The following is a 20,811-nucleotide window of genomic DNA, read 5'->3' as shown; positions in this document are numbered from 1 at the left end:
CTTCTTTGATGTCAAAAAAGCTAAACACTTGACATGCTGTAAAACCCAATTAGTATACAGAATTCGCGATACTGGGCGCACCAGCGCCTTCGAAGTGACTTTGCGATTGGAGGAAATTTTAGTCCACTCCTTTGAAACGCTTCACCCTTGGCACAATAAGGCGAAACAGGCACAAACCGCGTGGATCACGATAGGCGAAGCCAGGGACTACCCCAGCGTGTCGTGTTTCGAACAAATGAGCATAATTGCCAAGCCCAAGACCAAGAAATGTCCGACGGTATGGCGATCGACCCTCGTTCTTTCCCATCTTGGTGGCAAACCATAGTTTCATGCGTCCACGAGGCTGGACGGGACCATGTGGATTCACTCTATTTGCGATCTCGCCAGACCTGCATGGTGCATGTTTCCGTGGTTCACCCGTTGGCAGGCATCGAGAAGATGTCGGATATGGGGGTCTGCGAATGGTATAAGAGGGAGTGGGAGACGCACCCAGTAGACAGCACTCACCATCGAGCCAACAGTCTTTCACAGTCCTCATCTTTCCAACCTTTTTTTACAATCTTTTGCTTGAAGCATCACATTCGCTAGTCGAACCCAACGTCTCTCTCTTCCATCCAACAACTATCCAGCTTTTCCAGCTTCAACTATTCCAACCATCAACATGAAGGCCTCCGTCGCTGCTTCCATCATCGCTTTCGCCGTTGCCGTCTCGGCCGGCCCAGCCAAGTCTTCTCCCATGAACTTCTTCAGCATGACCAAGCGTGCTAGCCTTCCTATCCCAGCTTCTGCTGGCACTGAGACTCTCAAGGAGGCCAAGGAGATCACTGGCGTTTTTGACGGTGGTCTTAAGACCTATGGCCGTGGCGTTTCCTGCACTGGTCAGGCTGAGGGAGGCGACTCTGACGCTGTCTTCATCCTCAAGGATGGTGCTACGCTCAAGAACGCTATCATTGGTATGTTGACCAATCGTTGAAGCCACAGTCGAATCATTAACATCATTCAGGTGAGGACCAGATTGAGGGTGTTCACTGCGAGGGCAGCTGCACCATCGAGAACGTCTGGTGGGCTGCTGTCTGCGAGGACGCTCTTTCCCTCAAGAAGGACGGTGACGCAACCGGTAAGACAACTTCCCGAACACATCTGCACTCACCCGAACTAACACTCTTTAGTCATCGGCGGAGGTGCTACTGGAGCTGAGGACAAGGTCATTCAGCAGAACGGTGCTGGTACCGTCACCATCGATGGCTTCACCGTTGACACCTTCGGCAAGCTGTACAGGTCTTGCGGTAACTGCAAGCAGTCCGCTGAGCGCCATGTCATCATGAAGAACGTCAAGGCCTCCAACGGCAAGCTCCTTGCTGGTATCAACCCCAACTTCGGTGACACTGCCACCATCGATGCCACCAACTGCGCCAGCTCCGTCAAGGTCATCTGCGAGGAGTTCAAGGGTGTCGCTTCTGGCAGCGAGCCCGAGTCCGTCTCCAAGGGTCCTTCCGACTCTTGCATCTACAAGGAGCCCCTCTCCTCTTGCTAAGCAGTTTCGACGACAACAACATGGATTTTTGTTGGGGATGAGTTGGTGGATGCTGAAAGGTCATAATTGAATGGCAGTGATGTGTAGCATTTGTTTGCGCTGGGAGCATTGTATATAGCCTGGAGCATTTACTTCTTGTATAGATGATATATTGATGGTCACAAAATTGAGAGCCTTTTCTCTAAATCTTCTCACTGTTTGATCGTGTTGGGTGTGTTCCATAGAGACGGCAGGTTTTCCGCATTCGAGTAAACGGAAGGATTCTGCTATCTGCAACACCAGAGGATGAGAGAACTTGTGTCGCATAGAACTTCGCCTAACAAGAGAGTTTTGTTGCTTCCAAAGGAAGCATATCAACCCAGAGCGTGAGTCCAAAAATTGGAATTGCGTCAAATGCTTGATGATGTAATTCGAAACCATTCCAAGCTTGGAGCACCTCCAAGTATCTGCATCAGAGACCAGGACAACATCGGACTTCACAACCATATTCGTCCCACAAAGGAACACCATCTTAGAGGAGAGATTGAACTATAGAATCACATTATGACTACAGCATTCTTGTGCTGATATTGCTACTGACCCTGAACTAGAGCTGTGCCAAGGTTCCTCAAGTACCATATTGACGCCTCCTCCAAGTGACCTGCTCCTTGTATCCTTTCCCACAGCCTGTCTCCATCCCCAGCGAACCACCCTGACACACTACTATCACAAGACTCGGCTACTCTTCCTCCACGAAGTCGCTCTCCTCCAGTCGGATCCCACTCAAGAGCTTGCCCATGTGTGTCTTCTCAACACCTTCACCCTCACGCCGAATCTTCATGAGTAGAGCTCGTAAGAAGGGTACAGGAGACTGCTGAAGTCCCCAGATACCGGTTGGCGGGTCGATGAAGCCATCTGCATAGACTTGCTGACCATCTTCTGCCTTTCCCTTCAATAGACCAAGATGATCACATAGCTCTCTATATTCAACGAGGCATCGAAGATAGAGACTTCCAGCGAAAAGGTTCAACTGCAACGTCAAGCTGCGCGAGACGGTGCCAGGCGAGAACGTATGACCGGCATTATGAAGCATGAGTTGATCGATCGATGGATAACTGGCGTTGGACCGCGGCGCAAAGAGGTGGAGAGTGACCTTCTTTGACTGACGAAGTGAAGGTAGCAACTGATTTGCCTCATAAGGACTGATGACGATGAGGTTCTTGATGGTTCCCGGATTGTCTTGGCTGGGCACTGAAACAATGAATTGGACAGGTCGCTGGTAGGAATCCGAGATGAAGGATGCTCGAGTTGTCCCAGGAGGTATTTGAACGGTGTGCATGAAGTCTACCGTGACCAGCAAGTCATCTGGGAAACTGCTTACGTTGATAAGCTTACCGGCACTCGTTGTGTAGAGCTTTTGGAACGCCGGTCCCCATGCTTTTGAACCAATTACGACTTCTCCAGTGTTGCAGAGGTGTTTGAGGTCTTTATGAACAGTATGTTCATGTGCTTTCAAGCGTGGAGGGCGCTCAACCTGGCGCTGCTCTTCGATCTCAGGAGCAAGCTCACGCTCTTGTTCCTCACTCAGCGCAGCAGAGGAAAAGCCCATGGCCCCGAAGTCACGGCACCGCGATACGATACTCACGATATTCTTGTTAGACTTGTCCCAATTGCTGAGGTGCGCAGAGCCTTCGTGGTCTGGTGTGCGTGGCTTGTAGCGAGTCTCAAGACTTGCAGCTTCATCCTCCAGAAAAGCTTCCGCTTGATCTCTAGTCGTGTTAGCACCGCCGATCAGCAAATGCTTGTGGCTTTCGAATCGGTTGCCTTGAACGGCCCAGAGCGGCAGGCTCCTCTTCAAATCGGACCAGGTCTCGCCTATGGCCCATGCCAATACATCATACGTTTCGATTGGAGTACCGATTGGCTTGCCGTTTTGTTCATATATCTTCGTTCGAATTTCCTCGGGAATAACAAAGCACACCGACTGGCCGTTTCCCAGCTTTCGTAAGCGCATAGCAGCTTGTGTGAGGCGATCCTTGGTCAGTTGACTGCCCAGCGTAAGGGCGGCTCGATAGTGTCGCGGCAATCCGGGTATATCCGTTCCCCTTGTATGACTCTCGTCCAGATAGACGACGCAGGAATCTAGCATCTTGGCGTATGGGGAAGTCTGGAAAGACTCAATCTTGCCAGTGCGATCAAGGACTGAAAGCTCCTCGTCTTCGAAGTATACAACGGCCAGAATGTCGTTTCCACGCAGCTTCAGCCATGCCTCAGCTACCTCCCTATTGTTTTCTTCAAGAATTGAGGCACCACAGTCCAGTATAACTCTGATATCTGAATCCAACTGCTCGATGAAAGTTAGAAGATGCTTACCATCGCTACCATGTGTACGAGCAGGTAAGCCCGCCACCGAAGTCTCGTCCATCAGAAGATATGATAAGACTTGAGCGTTCGTATGGTGCTGGCTAGGCAGATCCAGGTGTCGAATGTTGAGTGGAAGTAGGTGCAGAGTATCATTGGTGCCGGAGAAACCAGTTGTCGAGGACGGCTTGGATATCGCCAAATCCCAGCCACTTGCGCTCAGTTTGGAGGGGAACTGCTTCAATTCTTTCGGAAACACCAGATACGAGAGGTAGTAGTCAATGGCCTTCTTCGAATATCGCAAGCTTGGGAATACTTCCGTGATGCACTGATGTCGATCACGTATGCTGATTCCAGAGAGTTGCCTAAAAGCCTTGGGTAGACGTGAAGACGCGGTACTGACGAACTCGTCGTAGTGAATGATCGCTTGATCGGACTTCAGCACATGTATGAGCGTATCGAAGAGAGCATCGTCGCTCAGGCCGCTATAATAAAAGGCGAGAAGGGTCAGGATGATGACGACGTCCGGATGAGAGAACTCGCTTCTAGGTGAAGGTGCATCCTTACTGCGGTATGGAACAGCAAGGCGAGTGCTCGGGGTGCGGTAGTTGTCCAGACCAAAGTTCACACGATAGCGCTTCTGACTGTAGATGAAACGTAGCACACCACCGGCGAACAAACCACGTAGGAGAAGAAGTGACGGCTTTGTCGTATCAGTCCAGAACTTGCTCTGTTCGACTGTCTCAATCTCGTTCGCTTCCAGCTCCAGTACGGAGATGTAGCGCAAGATAGCTGCTTGCATTGTGGGAGACTGCGAGCGAGAAGGACTTCCTATACCCGACTCAACGACCCGGATCGCAAGCAGACGCAGAATTCGATCAGCAGCGTCAGGTCGTAGGAACCTGACCCTGGGATACCGTCCATCCCCATCTCCTTGTATGTCAATAGTTTGGGGAAGTTCCTCCTTCACCTGTTTGGCCACGACCGGAATAAGCGCTAGAAGATTCTGAATGATCAACCACCGCTCAGGGGCGTGCTCTATCGACTGTTGAGATCCCATCGTATAAATGAGCTCAAATTTGATCGAGAAGTTCTGCAATGACGTCAGTGTATGTCTCCCATTCATATTGTACACGCATGGCTTACCTCATCACTCTCGTCGATGCAATCACACGAAACGTCATCGAACCATTGCTGGGTTGCCAGCAGTGATTGAGCGGTTTCTGGCTGGTTGATGAGGACACATTCGACTGCCATCAGTTTGAAAGACAGGATGTGCTCTGGTTGGATCAACAATACGCCGCGCTCCCGGATGCACTCTTCGTAAATTTCGCGAATGGTGCGGGCATCCTGGGCGCTTAGTCGGAGGTTGCGCGAGAAGGGCATCTGGTAAATCCTTCGGTTCAATAGACCACCCAGCTTAGCTATAAGCATTTGCAGCATCTGTTTGCTCTGGGGTTTTGCGACAACTACCCGGACAAGTTTCTTCTTGTCACCAAAGAAAGCGCTGAGGATGGGCAAGATGGTTGTCGACTTGCCGCCACCCATCAGCAATTGCAACACGATGTTCTGTCCATCCTTTGGTGAACGCATCTGGCTGGCAATATACTCTTGCTCCTTTCTGACGAGGATGCCACTCTCGGCCTCAATGAGAAGGGTCTCTGGATATTGGTGCACGTCCCAATTGGTGTGGCCCAAAAAATGCAGTTCGTCAAGAAGATCGACCGGCTTATTAGACAAACGGACCAACCTCTGAGCGCGTTGTAGGCTGGTGACGGCGAGCGCATACTGAATGACGGTCTCCTTCCATGGAGTCGACAGTGTCTCAAAACGGTCCCGGTGCAGTTGGCTTAACCAGAATTTTGTACAAATACGTGGCGAAAGCTGTATCCGATGAGCGATTTCGTGGTGGAAAAGACCTTTCAATGCGGAGTTGAAGGTCTCGAGATAATCCTGGCAGTTACGTAGATACCCTTGAAGCAGGATTTGAGCATCTGCAAGCAACTCGTCGTGCGTGTCGTTGCTGCTCATATGCAACCCAAGGGCTTTGCAGCTTGATTGTAGACTCTCAACGTATTGTTGCTCACACTTCGACTTGGCGTATACCCCAATCTTTTGACAGAAGTCATCAAGCCTCTCTCTCATCTGGTAGTGCTTCTCAGTTATATGACTCCTCGCTGTGGTTACTTTGGGTTCGCAAGGAGGTGTTATTGATGTAGGTCCAGTAGATGGAAGTAGATTCGCAGCGAAGATATCCAGCGCGCTGGAGTGACGAGTAGTGTCGCTGAGGCAGTCCTTCTTTAGCGGCAGAGCGAGGATATAGCGTGGCGCCAGCACTTGTGACACTGCCTGTCGCGCAATGATTGCTGATAGTTGACCGAGGTACTCCATGAACAGGCGGTTATTGAACCAATGTTGAAAGTGATCCCGAACAGTCGTCATTGCAGCGGAAACGTTAAGGTAGGTTTCACAAGCAGCTGCAGACGGTACCGTGGGACTCTGAACTGGCCATTGGTGATCCAGGTTGTTCACGAATTCCTGGACTGCGGTAGTTTGCTTCTGTTGAAATGCGCCTTGCATCCTGTTGTGATGCTGCTGTTCAGTTTCCGAATCCCACTTTGGTAGCCTTGCCTCATCAGAGTCTGTAAACGCCTTAGTGTAGCTTAGCACAGTGTTCCGAATTGCTGTCTTGTTGAAACTGTGTCCCTTGTTCAGGTCGTACTCTAGTGCGTCAGGTGGCTGTACCGCCGAGAACTCACGTAACCTATAAGCTGCAGCCAAAGCCTGTATGGTATCCATGTCCGATGTTTGGGCGTAAGCCATCGTACACAGCCATGTTGTCACGTCGTAGCGATTGCTTTTGTCAGCCATGCCGCCTAGAACTCGCTGTAGGGTGCACCAATGCTCTTTGACTAGCGCCGATGCAGCTCCCAGCCACTTTGAATCGTACCGGAGGCCCCCAGGATTGAAAGAGCTATCCACTCCCGAGACAGTGGCATTGGCGAAATGATTTCGAAGAAGCTCGCCTTTAAGGTCTGTAATACGACTGTGGAGAGCGAATCGATCCTGTAAGATTACGTTGGCTGCCACATGTACCTGGTTGCCTCTATCGGAAGTTCCTTGGTTGTCACGCGTGTCGTAACGTGAGTCTTGTGAAGAGGTGAATCCTTCAGCGCCGAAGCTGGCAACCTGATACGTGGCGGTTCGAATTGTAGACCGCTCATCCAGATGGGTGTTTGAGGAAGACATCAATCTCTGCTGGGCCTGGCTGATCATGTCGAAGACTGCAGACTTATCTGGATGGAACAGCCGCATTCTAGCAACTTGATGCAGTAAGCTTGAAACAAGGGATCTGAAAGAGGCATGCTGCGACAGTGACGGAAGGTTCGCGTTCCAGTCGATACTCTGCATCACTCTCAAATGTGAAGGATAGTACGATCTCACAGCCGAGAGACTGGCTATATCCTCCAGTATACCAACATCTTCTTGGGTAAGAAGGTCAATCGATCCCACCGCTGCCGACTTGAGAATTGAGATTGCTGATTCAGTGCCGGTAGTTCCGGTCAAAGGATCGGGTAGGCAGTGAGACGTTAGCGCATGTAGATAGCAAAGGATCAAGCGACTGCGAAGACTTCCGTCGCCGATGATCTGACCAAGAGTCTCGTCGATATGGTAAGCACGAATTCGAGCTGCAGAGTCCTCTGACATGCTGACTTTAGGATGATGTATGGATGTCTTCGCGTACTCGAACGATCCTTCCGGAATAAGAATCATCCGCCGGCCTTCCACAGACCTCAAAATCAATCTGCTCTGCATGCCTACGAGGGCGCCCATTGTCTGATCTGGGTCGATAATCATGTCCCGAAACTGGCTAGAGCGTACACGATGGTCGGTTTCATTGAATTCGAAGGAAATCCGTAGCCTCAAGAGCTCGATCTGAACACAGGAGGGCGGTGCGTGATCTGAGCCAACAACACATATGTGGATGTGTAGCGGTTTCTCGAGTGGTGCCAACATACTCGATATAATACGAGATGTATGACTGCGAACGTTGATCATCGCTTTCTCATTGTTGACCAAACGCCATGATGTTCCACGTCGTATAAGACGCCATCGTGAATCGTCTTCGGTTGACCATGGAGAATACAAGGGTCGAAATACGATCTCTTGAGCTTGTGAATCATACCAGTGTACGGCATCTGTCACCAATGACTGAGGTAGCAGGTTCTGGAAAAGACGTGATGGTACCAACTCGAGTCTTTGGCTATCTCGGATGGCAGACAAAAGTATATCGTCGCCTTTCATGCCAAAATGAAGCTTGTATCCGTGATAAAGAGCCTTGGCGGAGAACATAAATCCAACCTCGTCCGTTGGTACCACTTCCAAGGCTGACTTGCGGAATAGTGGCGCATACATCTTGTGGCGCATGTATTCAGCCGGAAGATGAGCGAGTGGAAGGCCATTGACAAGCAGCTCCCCAGTGAGTAGATTGAAATGCACTGGCAAGGACCCAGAGGTTGTGAGCATCCAGTGTTGTTGGTGGCTTCCGTTGAGTGAAACCCAGGAGTTACTGGAAGTCGATTCAAAGGCGGCCCAGTTGGCTTTAATGGCATCAGAAAGACCACTGTCGTTTGTGAGGACACATCTCCGTAGTGTCGGAAGGATGCGATACATAACCGATTTCCACGACTGTAGTGTGATGCGGAAGAGTTCAGAGAAGTCTGATTGCATGGACTCACAATGCTCCTGTACTACGATCGACGATTGAAGCAATGTTGAGATAGCCGCATCTTGCTGGAGAACAGTTTCGAAGTCAGTCTCCTCCACGTCGTAGGTCGAGGTACACAACAGCGCTACTTCTGTAGCGCGACTGTAAAGCTCTGTACGCTGACCATCATCCGTTGAGGCGGCCACTCTCTGCTTCAACCGTTGAAGCCACCTCAAACAGACGCTCCGCAATCTCTCAAGGTGATCAAGTGCGCGAGAACGGACGTCTGAGGCTAACGTTAAGCTCAATACTCGTCGAGCGAGTAAAGAGAATGTTGCTGCAGCCCTCCACGATTCCCAGTTCTCTCGGATACGACCCAGGTTGCTCTCAAGCTGCTCAAGCAGAGCATGGCCAAAGGACGATTCTGTAAGGATAGAATGGGCTAAACGCTCGATGCGATGATTTGATGGGCCAGCCTGATGTACAGTCTGGAGGACTATACATTGCGTCTCGACTTTTGTGTAATCAACCGACGGGATCGCTAGCTGAGCGAGGATGTTTGAATAGATGATATTATGCCCAAGCGGTAGCGCGCCCAGGGCCTTGTATTCGTCGATCGAAAAATGGAGTGGACAATCATACAAGCTTGCCTATGAAGTATGTTAGTGAGATCTATACCATAGCGCACAAGGAAATCCATTCGGGGTCGACGTAAAACACAGCAAATACCCTTAGGGTACTTGGTGACAATGAAAAGCCAGAGAATAAAATCTCCTTTGAAGATCAGAGAGCGGACTAGGATTGAATCTTACAATGACTTCATTGGCTGGCAGGCCATCGGGCGAAGTAGGCGGTCGATACATGAAGCGTTCGAGAGCCTTTGATCGATCCGGCATCGGGTACATGCAGTTCTTCGGGACTTTCGCTGTGCAGATTGGCATGTTTGTGTTGAAAATACGGTTCGAAGTGTCGTAGTAGGCGTATACCAGGGCGTTCTCTAGGCAAACATCGTCATCGTTCAGGTGAGGAATGGCTTTCGTTAGCTTCCGATGGGTGACCGTGTGGCTCTTGATTTGCGAGAGCGGAACAATTTGTCGCTCATAATATCGAGGGGATAGTACATGGGACAGATCGTGGTGCCTGTCAAGAGTATATGAGCATGATGGTCGTGATTGTACCGCGTCCTTGTAGCCGAGAACCGTGGTGATGAAGTGTGCTGAGGCATCGCGCCAGTCGCTGTAGGATTCCGGTACCATCAACTCAAATACGGTAGCTTTTGCTACAGGTACCTGAGGTGAGACTGGCCATTCAAAGATTCGGATGGTGAGATCGTCTGCGCGGTGTTTTGCTGCACATCTCCTACAGTTTCTGGAGTGTCGCTCCTGCGTGTAGCCAAACCTATGGTTGTAGACCACCGTCTCAGTTTCGCATGAAGTGCTGTTGTAGTGATCCATATACTGTTGATACGTACGCTTGAGACTCCCCAGCTCCTCACACTTCTGCTTGCGCTTGGCAGCTGCATTGGTTTCGATCTTTGACAACATGGCCTGGAGGGACTCTTGTTGGTCGAAATACCTTACAGCAAACGATGACGAGTGTCCAAACTGTCGATAGACAGAGGGCTTCTGCAATGCTGCGCGACGCCGTGAATGTACATAGCACTCTGAAGCGTTCAGACGGTTCAAATGGCTCTTTAGAGGGAGCGCAAGGCATTGAAACTCCGTCAGGTCGACCTCAGGGTCGTACTCAACCAACATGGGATAGATTGTGCAGGCGATCCTATCGCACGCAATCCAAAGCTCAGTGAGTGTAAGATACATGATGGACATGCCGACAGGTGCTCGAGCGTAGGTACTACTGGCGATGTTATAGTACCTGGTCATGATTGTACGCAGTCTTCCGCAAGCATCTTCGTCGTGAAGATGAGACCTGATCCAATCGGCAAGATGATACTCAACCCAGGTCTCGAAGGCAGCCAAGCGGAGGAGTGTGTCTTCATGTGGATGGGACGACTCCAGGCTGTTCGGCAGCTGAACAGCTTGGTAAGATGGATACTCAGAGGTGGGTATGAACGTAGACAGGGAAACCTCTCGCTGGCGAGCTTTGATGCCTAACAAGAACGCGTCTAAGCCTGACAGGTCCAGATCAATATCAGCCTTAGGTTTGAGCTTGGCAATGGCGCTGGAGTCGATATTTGCTCGCGAGTTGTCGATCCGAGTCTGCCAGTGCTGCTTGATGAATACGTGGGCATTGATCATCCTGTCATGAATGTGAGGCGCCCAGCCTGGCTGTAGGTAATCTGTCTGCTTGAGCTGCTCGAACTTGCGCAATCGCCGCGTCAACTTGGCCAAAATGATGTGAATAGTCTCGCTGCCCATGTCTTCCCAGTGTTGCTTAGCCAGATCAAGTACTCGCGCTAGCATGAAAATCATAAAGGCTTTGTAGAGGCCATCCGCGTTAAGCCTGCCAGGTGCCTTGCGAGCGAAGAGCAGCTGTAGCGATACACGTAGCAGGAGCCACACTGGAGATCGTCGCCATGGTGATAGGCAGTTACTCCAGAGAACCTCCTCACGGGTATGCTTCGTGATGCGCTGTAGCTTCGTCGACTCGCCAAGAGCGGTGATGAAATTCATGAGGAAGTCTGTGACCATGCCTGGATGGGTTGTATCACGTTGTTCGTTCATGATCTTCTTGTTCTTGGTAATTTGAGGTTGGAAGCCTGGAGCTGTCTGAGTCGTCATCGTGGCTATAGTTCTAGAGATCGATTCAATAAGATCTGGGTTGACATCTACAGTCGGTATCCTTGATGCGTAGCCTGGGAACTCTCTCACAAGCCGTCCTGAACACATAGCCGCCTCGTTTTTGGGAGAAAGCTCAAAGAACTCGAAGTTCAAGTTAGTCGAAGATCGGCTGACCAGAATTCCGGCATTCTGTGCTTTGACCTCTAGCGGTACTGCACCAATAGTGCCACCATTTGCAGCTTTGGCAAGAAGATCTTGTAGTTGACCTTGACTGTTGTTGCCGTGGTCATCGCGACAGATCTGGAGGTTCTCGACTGTTGCGATGGCAGCCATGACAGTCTCGACATGCTCTTTGTTGACGTATGGTTTCAGAGATTTGAGGGCGTGGACGACAATCTCGAACAGGACCAAATCATGCGCGGTGCTACGATCGTCTTGTTGCGGTAGCTTCGGCGGAAGTACGACATGGTGAATGACGTAGGCCGTAGCCGTCGCCGACAACATGGTGTAAGGGCTTTCGAGGAGTACAATCTGTGGTAAAGTAGTCAGCATATTTAGTCCTACTTAGGGAGAGTATAGTGCAAGGCTGTAGCTATGTCCAGTGCTCATCGCAGTTGCGTTGAGAATGTATGTGTATCACGTACCTTATGAGTTCAGATTCTAGGCTTCTATCCAGAACTTTCAATGATGCCCAAGATATTTGTCTCAGTAGCAACAATAGTACCGTAACGATCGTGACCAATGTGGTCAGCAAAAAGTGTGTTGTCGTGGTAGCGAGAGCAGTTGTACAAGGTGAGAAAAAGACGAAAGCCGGCAGATGAAAACTTTGCAGGCAGCAAAAGATTTGGGTGATTGAAAGAGGAGGTATCTGGTTCTGCACGTTGTGGTCGTGTCTAAGATGGGCAAACGGACCTTTTCACCTTCACCTGGAGCACTGTGCGGCAATGGTCCACCGCCTCATCACCTCGCCGCATCATGTGGCTCACTATCCACAAGACAGCGAGGCTGAGCATATTACAACACCCAAGCCACAAACTAGATTGTCCTCAACTTCATGCATTTCTAGACCCCACGTCGTTCCGGTGACTCCAGGTCAAATGGATTCGCAATATGGCGCGCGCGTAGCACAAGGGCTAAGATGTGCAAGGCAACAACTCCAGATTGATTCAGCTCCAGATACTATTTCTCAGAGGCCTCCTTTACTTCTTATCTGTGGCACAGTCGATCGTCCTTCTCTTTTGGGTGAACAATACCTGAAAGGCACATGCTTTCGCAAGGCTGTAACGCTACGCATCACGAAGATACCGGGGTGCTCGACGCAAGGCAGCCATGGTCTATCGATGTACATGAGATAACGAATCAATGGAGTATGGGCGAGTAGCTTTAGTCCGAGACTGAGATGATGGATGTTCGATGCGAAGAGCGTGCTGACGCTGTGAAGTCGGAAGTGTAAGCCTTGGGCGGAAGGGCAGCAGGGCGGCATCAACTCACAGGGTTGCGCTAACCACCTCTAACATCACGATCGCACATGGACACCACGATGCGTTACCACAAAACAGACAAGTGGCAGCATGTACTCACAGGATTCTAATCACGGAGGAAACCGTTAAGAGATCTACCTTGGTGATGGAAGTCCATACTGGTGCTGATGTGTAGTCAGAATGTGGGGATATCTACCACGACCGCTAGCTGTGTTTCCTAGTTTTTGCGCTCAAAACCTAATGGAGAAAGAAATGTCTCGCCTTCCATCATAAGCCAAAAGTGCAGAGGTTTTCTAATCATGCTTCCAGCCATGAAGAGCTAGACATCCGCAGTCTCATGGTCCTGTGCAGTCGACGCGCATTCGTCTGCTGCATGCACAGAGCCCACGACAGCCACATAGTCAAAACCATAAGCCAGCCTCTACATCCCGTCACGACAACTTTCTTCCAACCTCGTCTTCACAGCAGATTATGCTAGCATCGGACATGCACGGCACTCCAGTTCTCCAGCCATCTAGTCCAGCCCCTCCAATCACCTGACTACTAAAAGCCAACCCCCTACCAAGACACTACTATCTTGCCATGGCTCCAACAGCGCCGCAAGATCCAACAAAATCTAAATCTCGATCTCGATCTAAAAAGTTCACATGTGCGGAACCCAGCAAACAACGACTTAGCATCCAACCGTTGTCGCACAAGCCATGGTAACGAGCGAGTCAAAAGCCCACTGTTCGATGACATCATCGGAACGATCGTACCGCGGATCACGGATGTTTACCCGTTCCGGGTGAATCTGCAAAAACGCGTGGCCCAGTAGTCTGGCAGGGAATAATCATGGGTGATAACACGATGTTTGAAGATACGAGTTGGGATAGATGATAGTTAGGATTCGTGATTATGAGTGTCCCGTTATGATCTACGGAACGCGTGGTGTGACGGAATGGTCAAATCTCGTTTCCTCGTGATAGCGGGCATCCCAATTTCCATGCGAGCCTGTATGTGATGGTTTATGCAGTGGAAATCAAACCCAAGTCCCAAACGCCGTCATGCGCAGTGCGATCTTCAACGGTCTCCCGAGCTCAAGCAACGGCTCTTCGGTGTTTGTTTGATCCCCACAATTCATTAGTTGTCCTTTACATGTATCATCGCGACTCCACGGGCGCCTCAAATGATGGCTTTGGCATAGGCTTGAGCTCCGAGCCCGCTCCGCTCTCAGCCCTCTTCCGGCCTGTTAAAGAGAAGTGATGGCTCGAGCTGGGTCGCTCTTCCGTCTTCTCGTTCGCATGGTTGTTGTCCCCGAAGCGCGAGAAGATGCTGCGCTTCTTGGGTTGGGGCTTCGGCTCGTCGTTCAAGCCAACTTCCTCGAACCCCTCCTCGGGTACTTGCTCGTGGCTTTCGCTATGGCGGGGTTGTTGCATCGACGAGCGGGGTGTGGCGCGCGAACGGCGGACATCGAGAGAACGTCTGGTATCTACGGAGCGGCGCGCATCGAGCGACTGACGAGGGTATGTTTCGTGGACATTGTCTTGGATTGGGGAGCGCGCGGAGATGTCCTATGCCATTAGCGGGGTCTTTGCCACTGGTCGCAAGACATACAAATGACCTCCTATACGAGTCGAAACTCTCGCGCGAAATGCTAAACGGCTCGTTTTCGCTGAGTAGGCTCCGGTGATTTGAGGATGTGGTAGAGACGTTGGACTTGGAGTGCCAAAACGTGGGCTTCTCGTGCTGTGGGGATGGCTGTCGCAACATTAACCCATGTCTTACCAAGTGCTATTCGTGCGCCAAACGTCCTGCGCCGACAATCACATGGGCTTGACATTTCTTACCGGTAGGTACACGCCGCTATCGTTTATTTCTATCACACTGTAAGCGCCCATTCATCCGATGCGCTGATGCAGCCTCAGGGACATGTATGAAGAGGAACATGTTTAAACAGGAACATGTTTGAGCCCCAGGCGCATTTCTGGAAATCTCACCACTCAATTTGTACTCAACGGGGTCCTTGACCTGCAGGGGCGTGGCGCCCGAGACAGCTGTGCTCTTGAAACCGTTCTCCGGCGCGCTCCGCTGGGCCTCATCGACGGCCTCAGGCACACCCGCACGGCGAAAAGGATTGCGAATAGGCATGGTGATAGGGCACTAAAGGTCAAACAAGGCGGTACGAGAGCAAAGTGGAGAGGTTCAGTAGGCTGGTGTAAGATGGATGCAGTGAGCACAAAATGGACCGGTCATGGCCTCGATCGCCCAGCCAATCGGGCAGGAACCAAAGCCCTAACCGGTGCCCACATTATCCGATTCAATGTTCTCGTGCGAAAGGACAGCGCAAAGCCGAAGACGTCATGTCACAGACGGATCCAGAACTGATTGAGTGTTGTAATCTGTAATGATATTTTCAGCGACCATATCGAACGCTGAGCGGATGCTGGGGTGCAGATCAAACAGGTGCAGAAGACCTCCAGGCGGTCCCTGCATAAGAATAAGACGAGAATGGAAGTCAGTCAGGTACCAACCGGTGTAATCCGAGGGCGCTTCAGCTCACCACCATTGCGCCTAAAAACAGCTTGTCTGCACCTCACACAGCTTGACCTGCGTTATCGCGACGGGACAACTGCTCACCGGCGGTGTCTTTTGCGTTGCGCTGGCTACGACTACTTGCTACGACAGCTCGTATTAGCGTGAAGCGCCATGTCGGTAATGACTTTGGGAAGCAACTAGAGTCGCATTACTAGTGTAGGCGAAGGATTGCGCCTCATATTCGAAACTTCCAAGAATCGTTGGGGTTCTCTTCCCCAAGTCAGCACTGCGACGAAATATGAGCTGCGGGTAAAGGCGTTTCTGTGCCTTAGCAGTGCTGCCCCACGATCTGAAGATCGCAGTGGCCGAGACGGGCAGAGATGCAGCAACTCCACTTCTGTCAAACGAGCCCCTCCTTTCCTCGATCAGTGACCAGGGTATCTCTGTGCGGAACATGAGGCTATGTTCAGGTAAGCATGGTTGGCAACGGCCGAGATCCCAGACCGAGGTTACATGAGATATTTTTGAGTATAGACACCGCAGGCGATCCATGCGATGTCGGCAGTAGTCACGAACCCGCGAGACGGACTACCACGGTGAATAGGGCCTGATTTACCTTCAATCTCCCCGGTAACACTTTGTGTGTTTTGTGATGCCGTTTGCCTATGGGTACTCCTAACGGTAGCCGCATGGAAAGAAGAAAAGCAGCTTACATGAGCCACTCTATGGTTGCCGTAGTCCACGATACCGCGTCGAAAGGCAAACCTAACGGTAGTCAGGCCAACTGACCTTCAGCTGAGTGTAAGAATTGTAGTCTAAATGTTGCAATTCCCTACGCCTTTTGTTCAGCAGAATCGCACTAGATTCTTGACAAGCAATGCTAGCTGCACGGTGGTCAGTGGGTCAGTAGTGTATACTGATCTGTCGGCATCTCAGTTATAAGGCTGCCTCTCTGCGAGGCTGGATTGCTGCATATGCAGCAAAATATCCGCGCGCCGATGCATGAGGAGGTGCAGAGGTAGTGCATGCATCAATGAATGCCAAATGCCAATCAAGGGTTGCAGCTTCCCCTCACCTTAGATCAACGCTGCAAACTAGCTGTAGCACGAAACTCGTTCACTTGTTCTGGTCTGCTGAGGAGCATCCAAAGCTTATACGATGCGCGTCTAGTCTGCCCGAATAATGGCAAGCGTTGACGCATAATTTGAAGTTTTCGGATCATGCCATGGCATGGGTACGAGGAGATGCGCGGATACGAGCACTAGAACTGAGTCAATAATTTGCTGCTTACCTTGCAGCACTAATTCGCCTTGTGAATCCTTCGCCGAGGCTGAGGTACCAAGACCGCATCAACATCATGATTTCGTCACGTTCTGGGAGCGATCCAGTCATGCAAGCGAACGAGAAGTGGCTTCCCGGAATTACTCCAAAGAGAATCGCGATGCTGTGGCTGGTGGGGTCTGTAAGCCGCCTGCCGTGTGAACCGCAGCAACTGGAAGAAAACTGAGCCGAACTTGAGTTCTGCAAATTGTTTACACATTTACCATGGCAAGAGCTTCGGTTGGGCAATTGGTATGCATTGTATGATGCTTTTTGGCCATGGTATGCAAAAAGAACATTTGGTATGATGAATGATGGTACGTGTAGGGTTGCAGGATTAGTGCGCACTCGGAAGTGGTAGGAGATTCCACCCACGTGCAGGCAATCGATAGCCCGGGCTAGGCTGGACTTGCTGCACGGGATACAGTACCGACACCGTGGCGAGAGACGAGTTAGTTATGCCGATTCGATAAGTGGAAAAGAAGGCCATGAGACGAGGAGCGGTGTGTGCTGGGAGTGACCGTTACACAGATGCGGTGCGCTGTGGCATCAATATCGCTCACCCCATGTTGTGCGCTCCGCTCGAGGCAGAAGCAAGGAAAGGCCCCGCCCCAATCGAAAGTCTGTGCCTGAACATTCCATCATGGTGGAGCAACGTGCAAAACCCATCACTCTGGTGGAGTCATTGCGGAATATGAACCTTGAAGGTTGGCATGTAGCCGCGAATGGCGTAGGGCCTTAGGTAAGAAAAGTCGAAGCAGCGTCTCAACGAACGACGGGACGACATGCCCACGCCGTGAGCCTGCCCCGAAACTGGACGCCTATTCGCGATGCAATGGCGGGCCTCTGCGACAGTCTCGCATCTCGAAACCTGAGTACAGCCAGTGTCGAGTAACAAGTTCTCGCGTGCTATAACAACTCGAAGACGCAATTCACGTGAAAGCAATCATGTCGTGATGTGGTATTTCGAAACACAACAATGTCGGAAGATGCCCCCAAGAGGGCGATTCGTTGCTCTCGCTAGCCACTCACAGGCGCCCGTACCCCTGGGCAGAACTAAGTAAGGAAGCCACGTCCCCGGGGCGCCTTCCTTCTTAGCCTACCAGCATGGCTCGGAGCCACCATGGTTCCCAGCGGCTGTAAAGAAGAAAACATCAACCACGGCGACACGTTGGATATTTTCCATCCACGGCGCCTGAGACTGGTTCTTCGTGTCACGGTGCAGACCCCAGGGCTTCAAACGTATGCGGCATCGAGGCTCCCGACAGGCTAGCATTCCATTATTGGCCTCTGCCGCAAGTGTGGTTAGGGCTGCAACTCAGGCTCGTATAGATCCACATACGGCGCGTTGATCTTCCAGACACTCAACGCTCCCAAACACTCGCGCATCGTCGCTTGCTATTTCGAGCCTGCAGTCCTGCCGTCCGCCCGCGTCACCAATGCAAGACCGCTGCAGGCTCCGTGGCCATCCATGACGCCCGAGCAGGGTGGCGCCTGGCCAACGCTGTCCCAGCAGCAGGCATACCTTGTATAGCCCGTTCTTGGGAGCAGCGCCACCAGCTTTTCACTCCTCATCACTTTGTCCCGTTGTTTCTCAGTGGGTCCGAGTTGGCGGCGATCGTTCCCAGCCGCTGCACGCAATATAATAATTCCTCCTCCCATGCCGTCTTCGCGCTCGCTGTGCCCTACTACCAGACAAGCCACACTGCATCGCCCGTGACTCTTGCACGCCTCCAGTCTTCCAAGGTCCTTTTACGTGTATGACAGGTCTGCTTCACTAGTGACACCCGTCTCTATCGACGTTCCACACTCGTTTCCACGCCATATTGCCAGGGTCCGACTTCAAAACCCCCCGCCCCGTACCCCATTTTGACGCCTGAGACTTCTGTCCGAACCTTCCGCTCGCTCACTTCTCCGTCTTTGTCACGGGATCTGTACCCTATCGATTCCAATCTAATCACGAACATCCCAGTCGCCGCTTCCTCATCCCATCTGCACCTCCCCTCCTGACGTCCTTCTCTCCCAGCCAGGCGTCAACAACAATTGCGCCTGCCTGCATCTCGTCGGCCCCACCTGTTATTCTTACCTGGATTCTAAACCTCATCTCACTCCACCGCAAACATGGGCTTCGGAAGCTCTGATGGCAATGAGTTCTTCCAGAGCTGGGCCTTGTGGCAGAAGATGACTTTCGTAAGCAGTCTGGCTGACTCTTGACTCTGCTCTTGCTAACACTGCCCAGGTACTGGCTTGCGGAATTGTCCTGACCATCTTCCTTGGCCTGCTCAAACTTTGGTATGACAAGAACAAGGTCCGCAAGTACAGCAAAGTCGACAAGGGCAAACGGGCGGCGACCCCCGAAATGCTCGAGGCGCAGCCAGTAACCCAAGTACAAGAAGAGACCAAGGATGAAATTCCCTTCGGCATTCGCGCAATCCAAAGCGGTATCGAGGTTGATGGCGTCTGGATCTCGCGCACCAACACCCCCGTTGGCAGCAGCCGCAATTCTATCATGAGCGAACAGTTTCCCCGTAGCTTCAACAACTCCCAGCTCGAGCTGCCCCAGCCAGTCGCCCAGGGTTCAAGCCGCAACAGCTCCCGCGCCCCTAGCACATTCGACCGCGCCGTCTCCGCTGAGCCCCTTCCAAGTCACGACTCCCGCTCCTCTTCGCCTGGCCGTGGACATCACCATGAGGGTCCCCGCTGCAGCAACTGTAACCACCATGTCTCCCGCAACACCATTGCCCTCAACGCTTTGGAATCTCCCAACTCTACCCGCAACTCTGGTGCTCCTTCTCGTAAGCACTGACCCGCGCAACCAGTCGAATTACACTGACCTAGTCTAGCTCCTCTGAATGGCAAACACGGCCAGTCTGGAAGCTCCTCGAGCAACCGCACCAGTGACGAGTCTGACTACATGGCCATGGGTCAAGACATCCGCGCATACGAGTCCGCATACTTTAGGCCCAACCAACCCATCGACCCCAAGACCGACCTCGAACTTCTCCGCAGCCATCGTCTTTCCCACGTCGCTGAGACTGGACAGCTCACTCCCAGAGTGCGCAAGCCAGGTAATAGCGGAGAGTGGGCCAGCGTGGCGGACAACCAAGTTTCTTCGGTCAATGGTGTTAACTATTTCATGCCCCAGAAGTCACCTTCTCCTCCTCTGCCCACTGTTGCCGACCAGTACGAAGATATCGGTCTAGGAGCCTCTGCCGGACCCAGTCACGACGGCAATGCAGCGAACCAGGCTAGGCAGGCGGTCCCTTTGACTGAGTCTTACGCGCCCAAAGCTCCCTACTATCCCGACACCTACGAGCCTCGTGGCCCTCAACATCAATACAGCTACGACCAAGTGCCCTACGAGGTCAACACGGAACAGAACCAGGATCGGGATGACCACGTCCTGCGCAGCGTCAACTCTGGCTTCCAAGTCCTACGGCCAGGCACCTTCCAGCCACCCACACCTGAGGAGGTTGAGCTTGCCGAGCGGAGAACATCCAAGAAGCTCCAGAAGAAGAGGAGGACATCCGGCGACTCGCGGAAATCCGCCTTTACCGAACAGGTCTAATTCTCCATCGCGATAATCTCACGACGGCATCGATCTTTACCGCCTTTTCCTCGAGTCCTCGCTGTCACCCGTCCTCCTACCACTATCACGTGCCGGCACCAGCAACTGTATTGAAAGTTTTATAGCGTTTAATTTTGTATCATCTGGCAATCTCTAAGGCTTCTTCTGGGCAGCATAGCATTGGGCACTTTGCATGTACGTTTTGGAGCATGGACAGACCCACCTACTGCTGTTTTTCATAATCACTCTCTCCGCCGCAACAGGTTGCTTGGCACCAGGAATGCGAGCGGTGTCGTAGTAAATCATCATAATCGGGCGTTATAGACACAAAATGGGCACACCTAACGATCACCACGTAGCATGAGTACCAGGGACTACCGGCTCATTGCATAGCATATAGTAGAAATCATGAACTTTTTCTCGCACTGCGCTCGCTGTCTGTTCGTTGTCGTGCCGTTTTTCCATCTACTCATTTCACACTAAAATGAAGAATAGCTTCGCGCAGTGAACTTGACTTGGTACTCGCTTTAATCTACTCCTTACAGACTACGGCTATAATACTCTCCGTCAGACCTCACGTTTGACAAGAGGCGAGACGAAGG

At 51.6% G+C, this 20,811-nt stretch overlaps 4 protein-coding genes across 4 annotated transcripts; 2 read left to right on the top strand and 2 right to left on the bottom strand.

The window, feature by feature from the left end:
• Positions 1–661: 661 nt before the first annotated feature.
• ALTATR162_LOCUS4539 (uncharacterized protein) lies at positions 662–1,534 on the top strand (the record flags this gene model as incomplete). The annotated part of the gene is made up of 3 exons (XM_043312151.1): positions 662–953; positions 1,004–1,117; positions 1,170–1,534. 3 exons carry the CDS (start codon positions 662–664, stop codon positions 1,532–1,534), a joined length of 771 nt encoding a protein of 256 aa, XP_043168086.1.
• Positions 1,535–2,252: 718 nt separating this feature from the next.
• On the bottom strand, positions 2,253–11,875 carry ALTATR162_LOCUS4538 (uncharacterized protein; the record flags this gene model as incomplete). The annotated part of the gene is made up of 3 exons (XM_043312150.1): positions 2,253–4,967; positions 5,021–9,232; positions 9,395–11,875. The coding sequence occupies 3 exons, from the start codon at positions 11,873–11,875 to the stop codon at positions 2,253–2,255; spliced, it is 9,408 nt and encodes a 3,135-aa protein (XP_043168085.1).
• A 2,071-nt stretch (positions 11,876–13,946) lies between these two features.
• On the bottom strand, positions 13,947–14,934 carry ALTATR162_LOCUS4537 (uncharacterized protein; the record flags this gene model as incomplete). Its single annotated transcript, XM_043312149.1, has 3 exons — positions 13,947–14,357; positions 14,401–14,544; positions 14,803–14,934. The coding sequence occupies 3 exons, from the start codon at positions 14,932–14,934 to the stop codon at positions 13,947–13,949; spliced, it is 687 nt and encodes a 228-aa protein (XP_043168084.1).
• Positions 14,935–18,762: 3,828 nt separating this feature from the next.
• ALTATR162_LOCUS4536 (uncharacterized protein) lies at positions 18,763–20,209 on the top strand (the record flags this gene model as incomplete). The annotated part of the gene is made up of 3 exons (XM_043312148.1): positions 18,763–18,831; positions 18,881–19,436; positions 19,485–20,209. 3 exons carry the CDS (start codon positions 18,763–18,765, stop codon positions 20,207–20,209), a joined length of 1,350 nt encoding a protein of 449 aa, XP_043168083.1.
• Between the last annotated feature and the right edge of the window lie 602 nt (positions 20,210–20,811).

This window comes from Alternaria atra (genome assembly GCF_907166805.1).
Source record: "Alternaria atra isolate CS162 genome assembly, contig: 23, whole genome shotgun sequence".
NCBI classification, from domain to species: Eukaryota; Fungi; Ascomycota; class Dothideomycetes; order Pleosporales; family Pleosporaceae; genus Alternaria; species Alternaria atra.
Note: the sequence above shows the minus strand (reverse complement) of the source record. Positions and strands in the feature narration are given on the sequence as shown.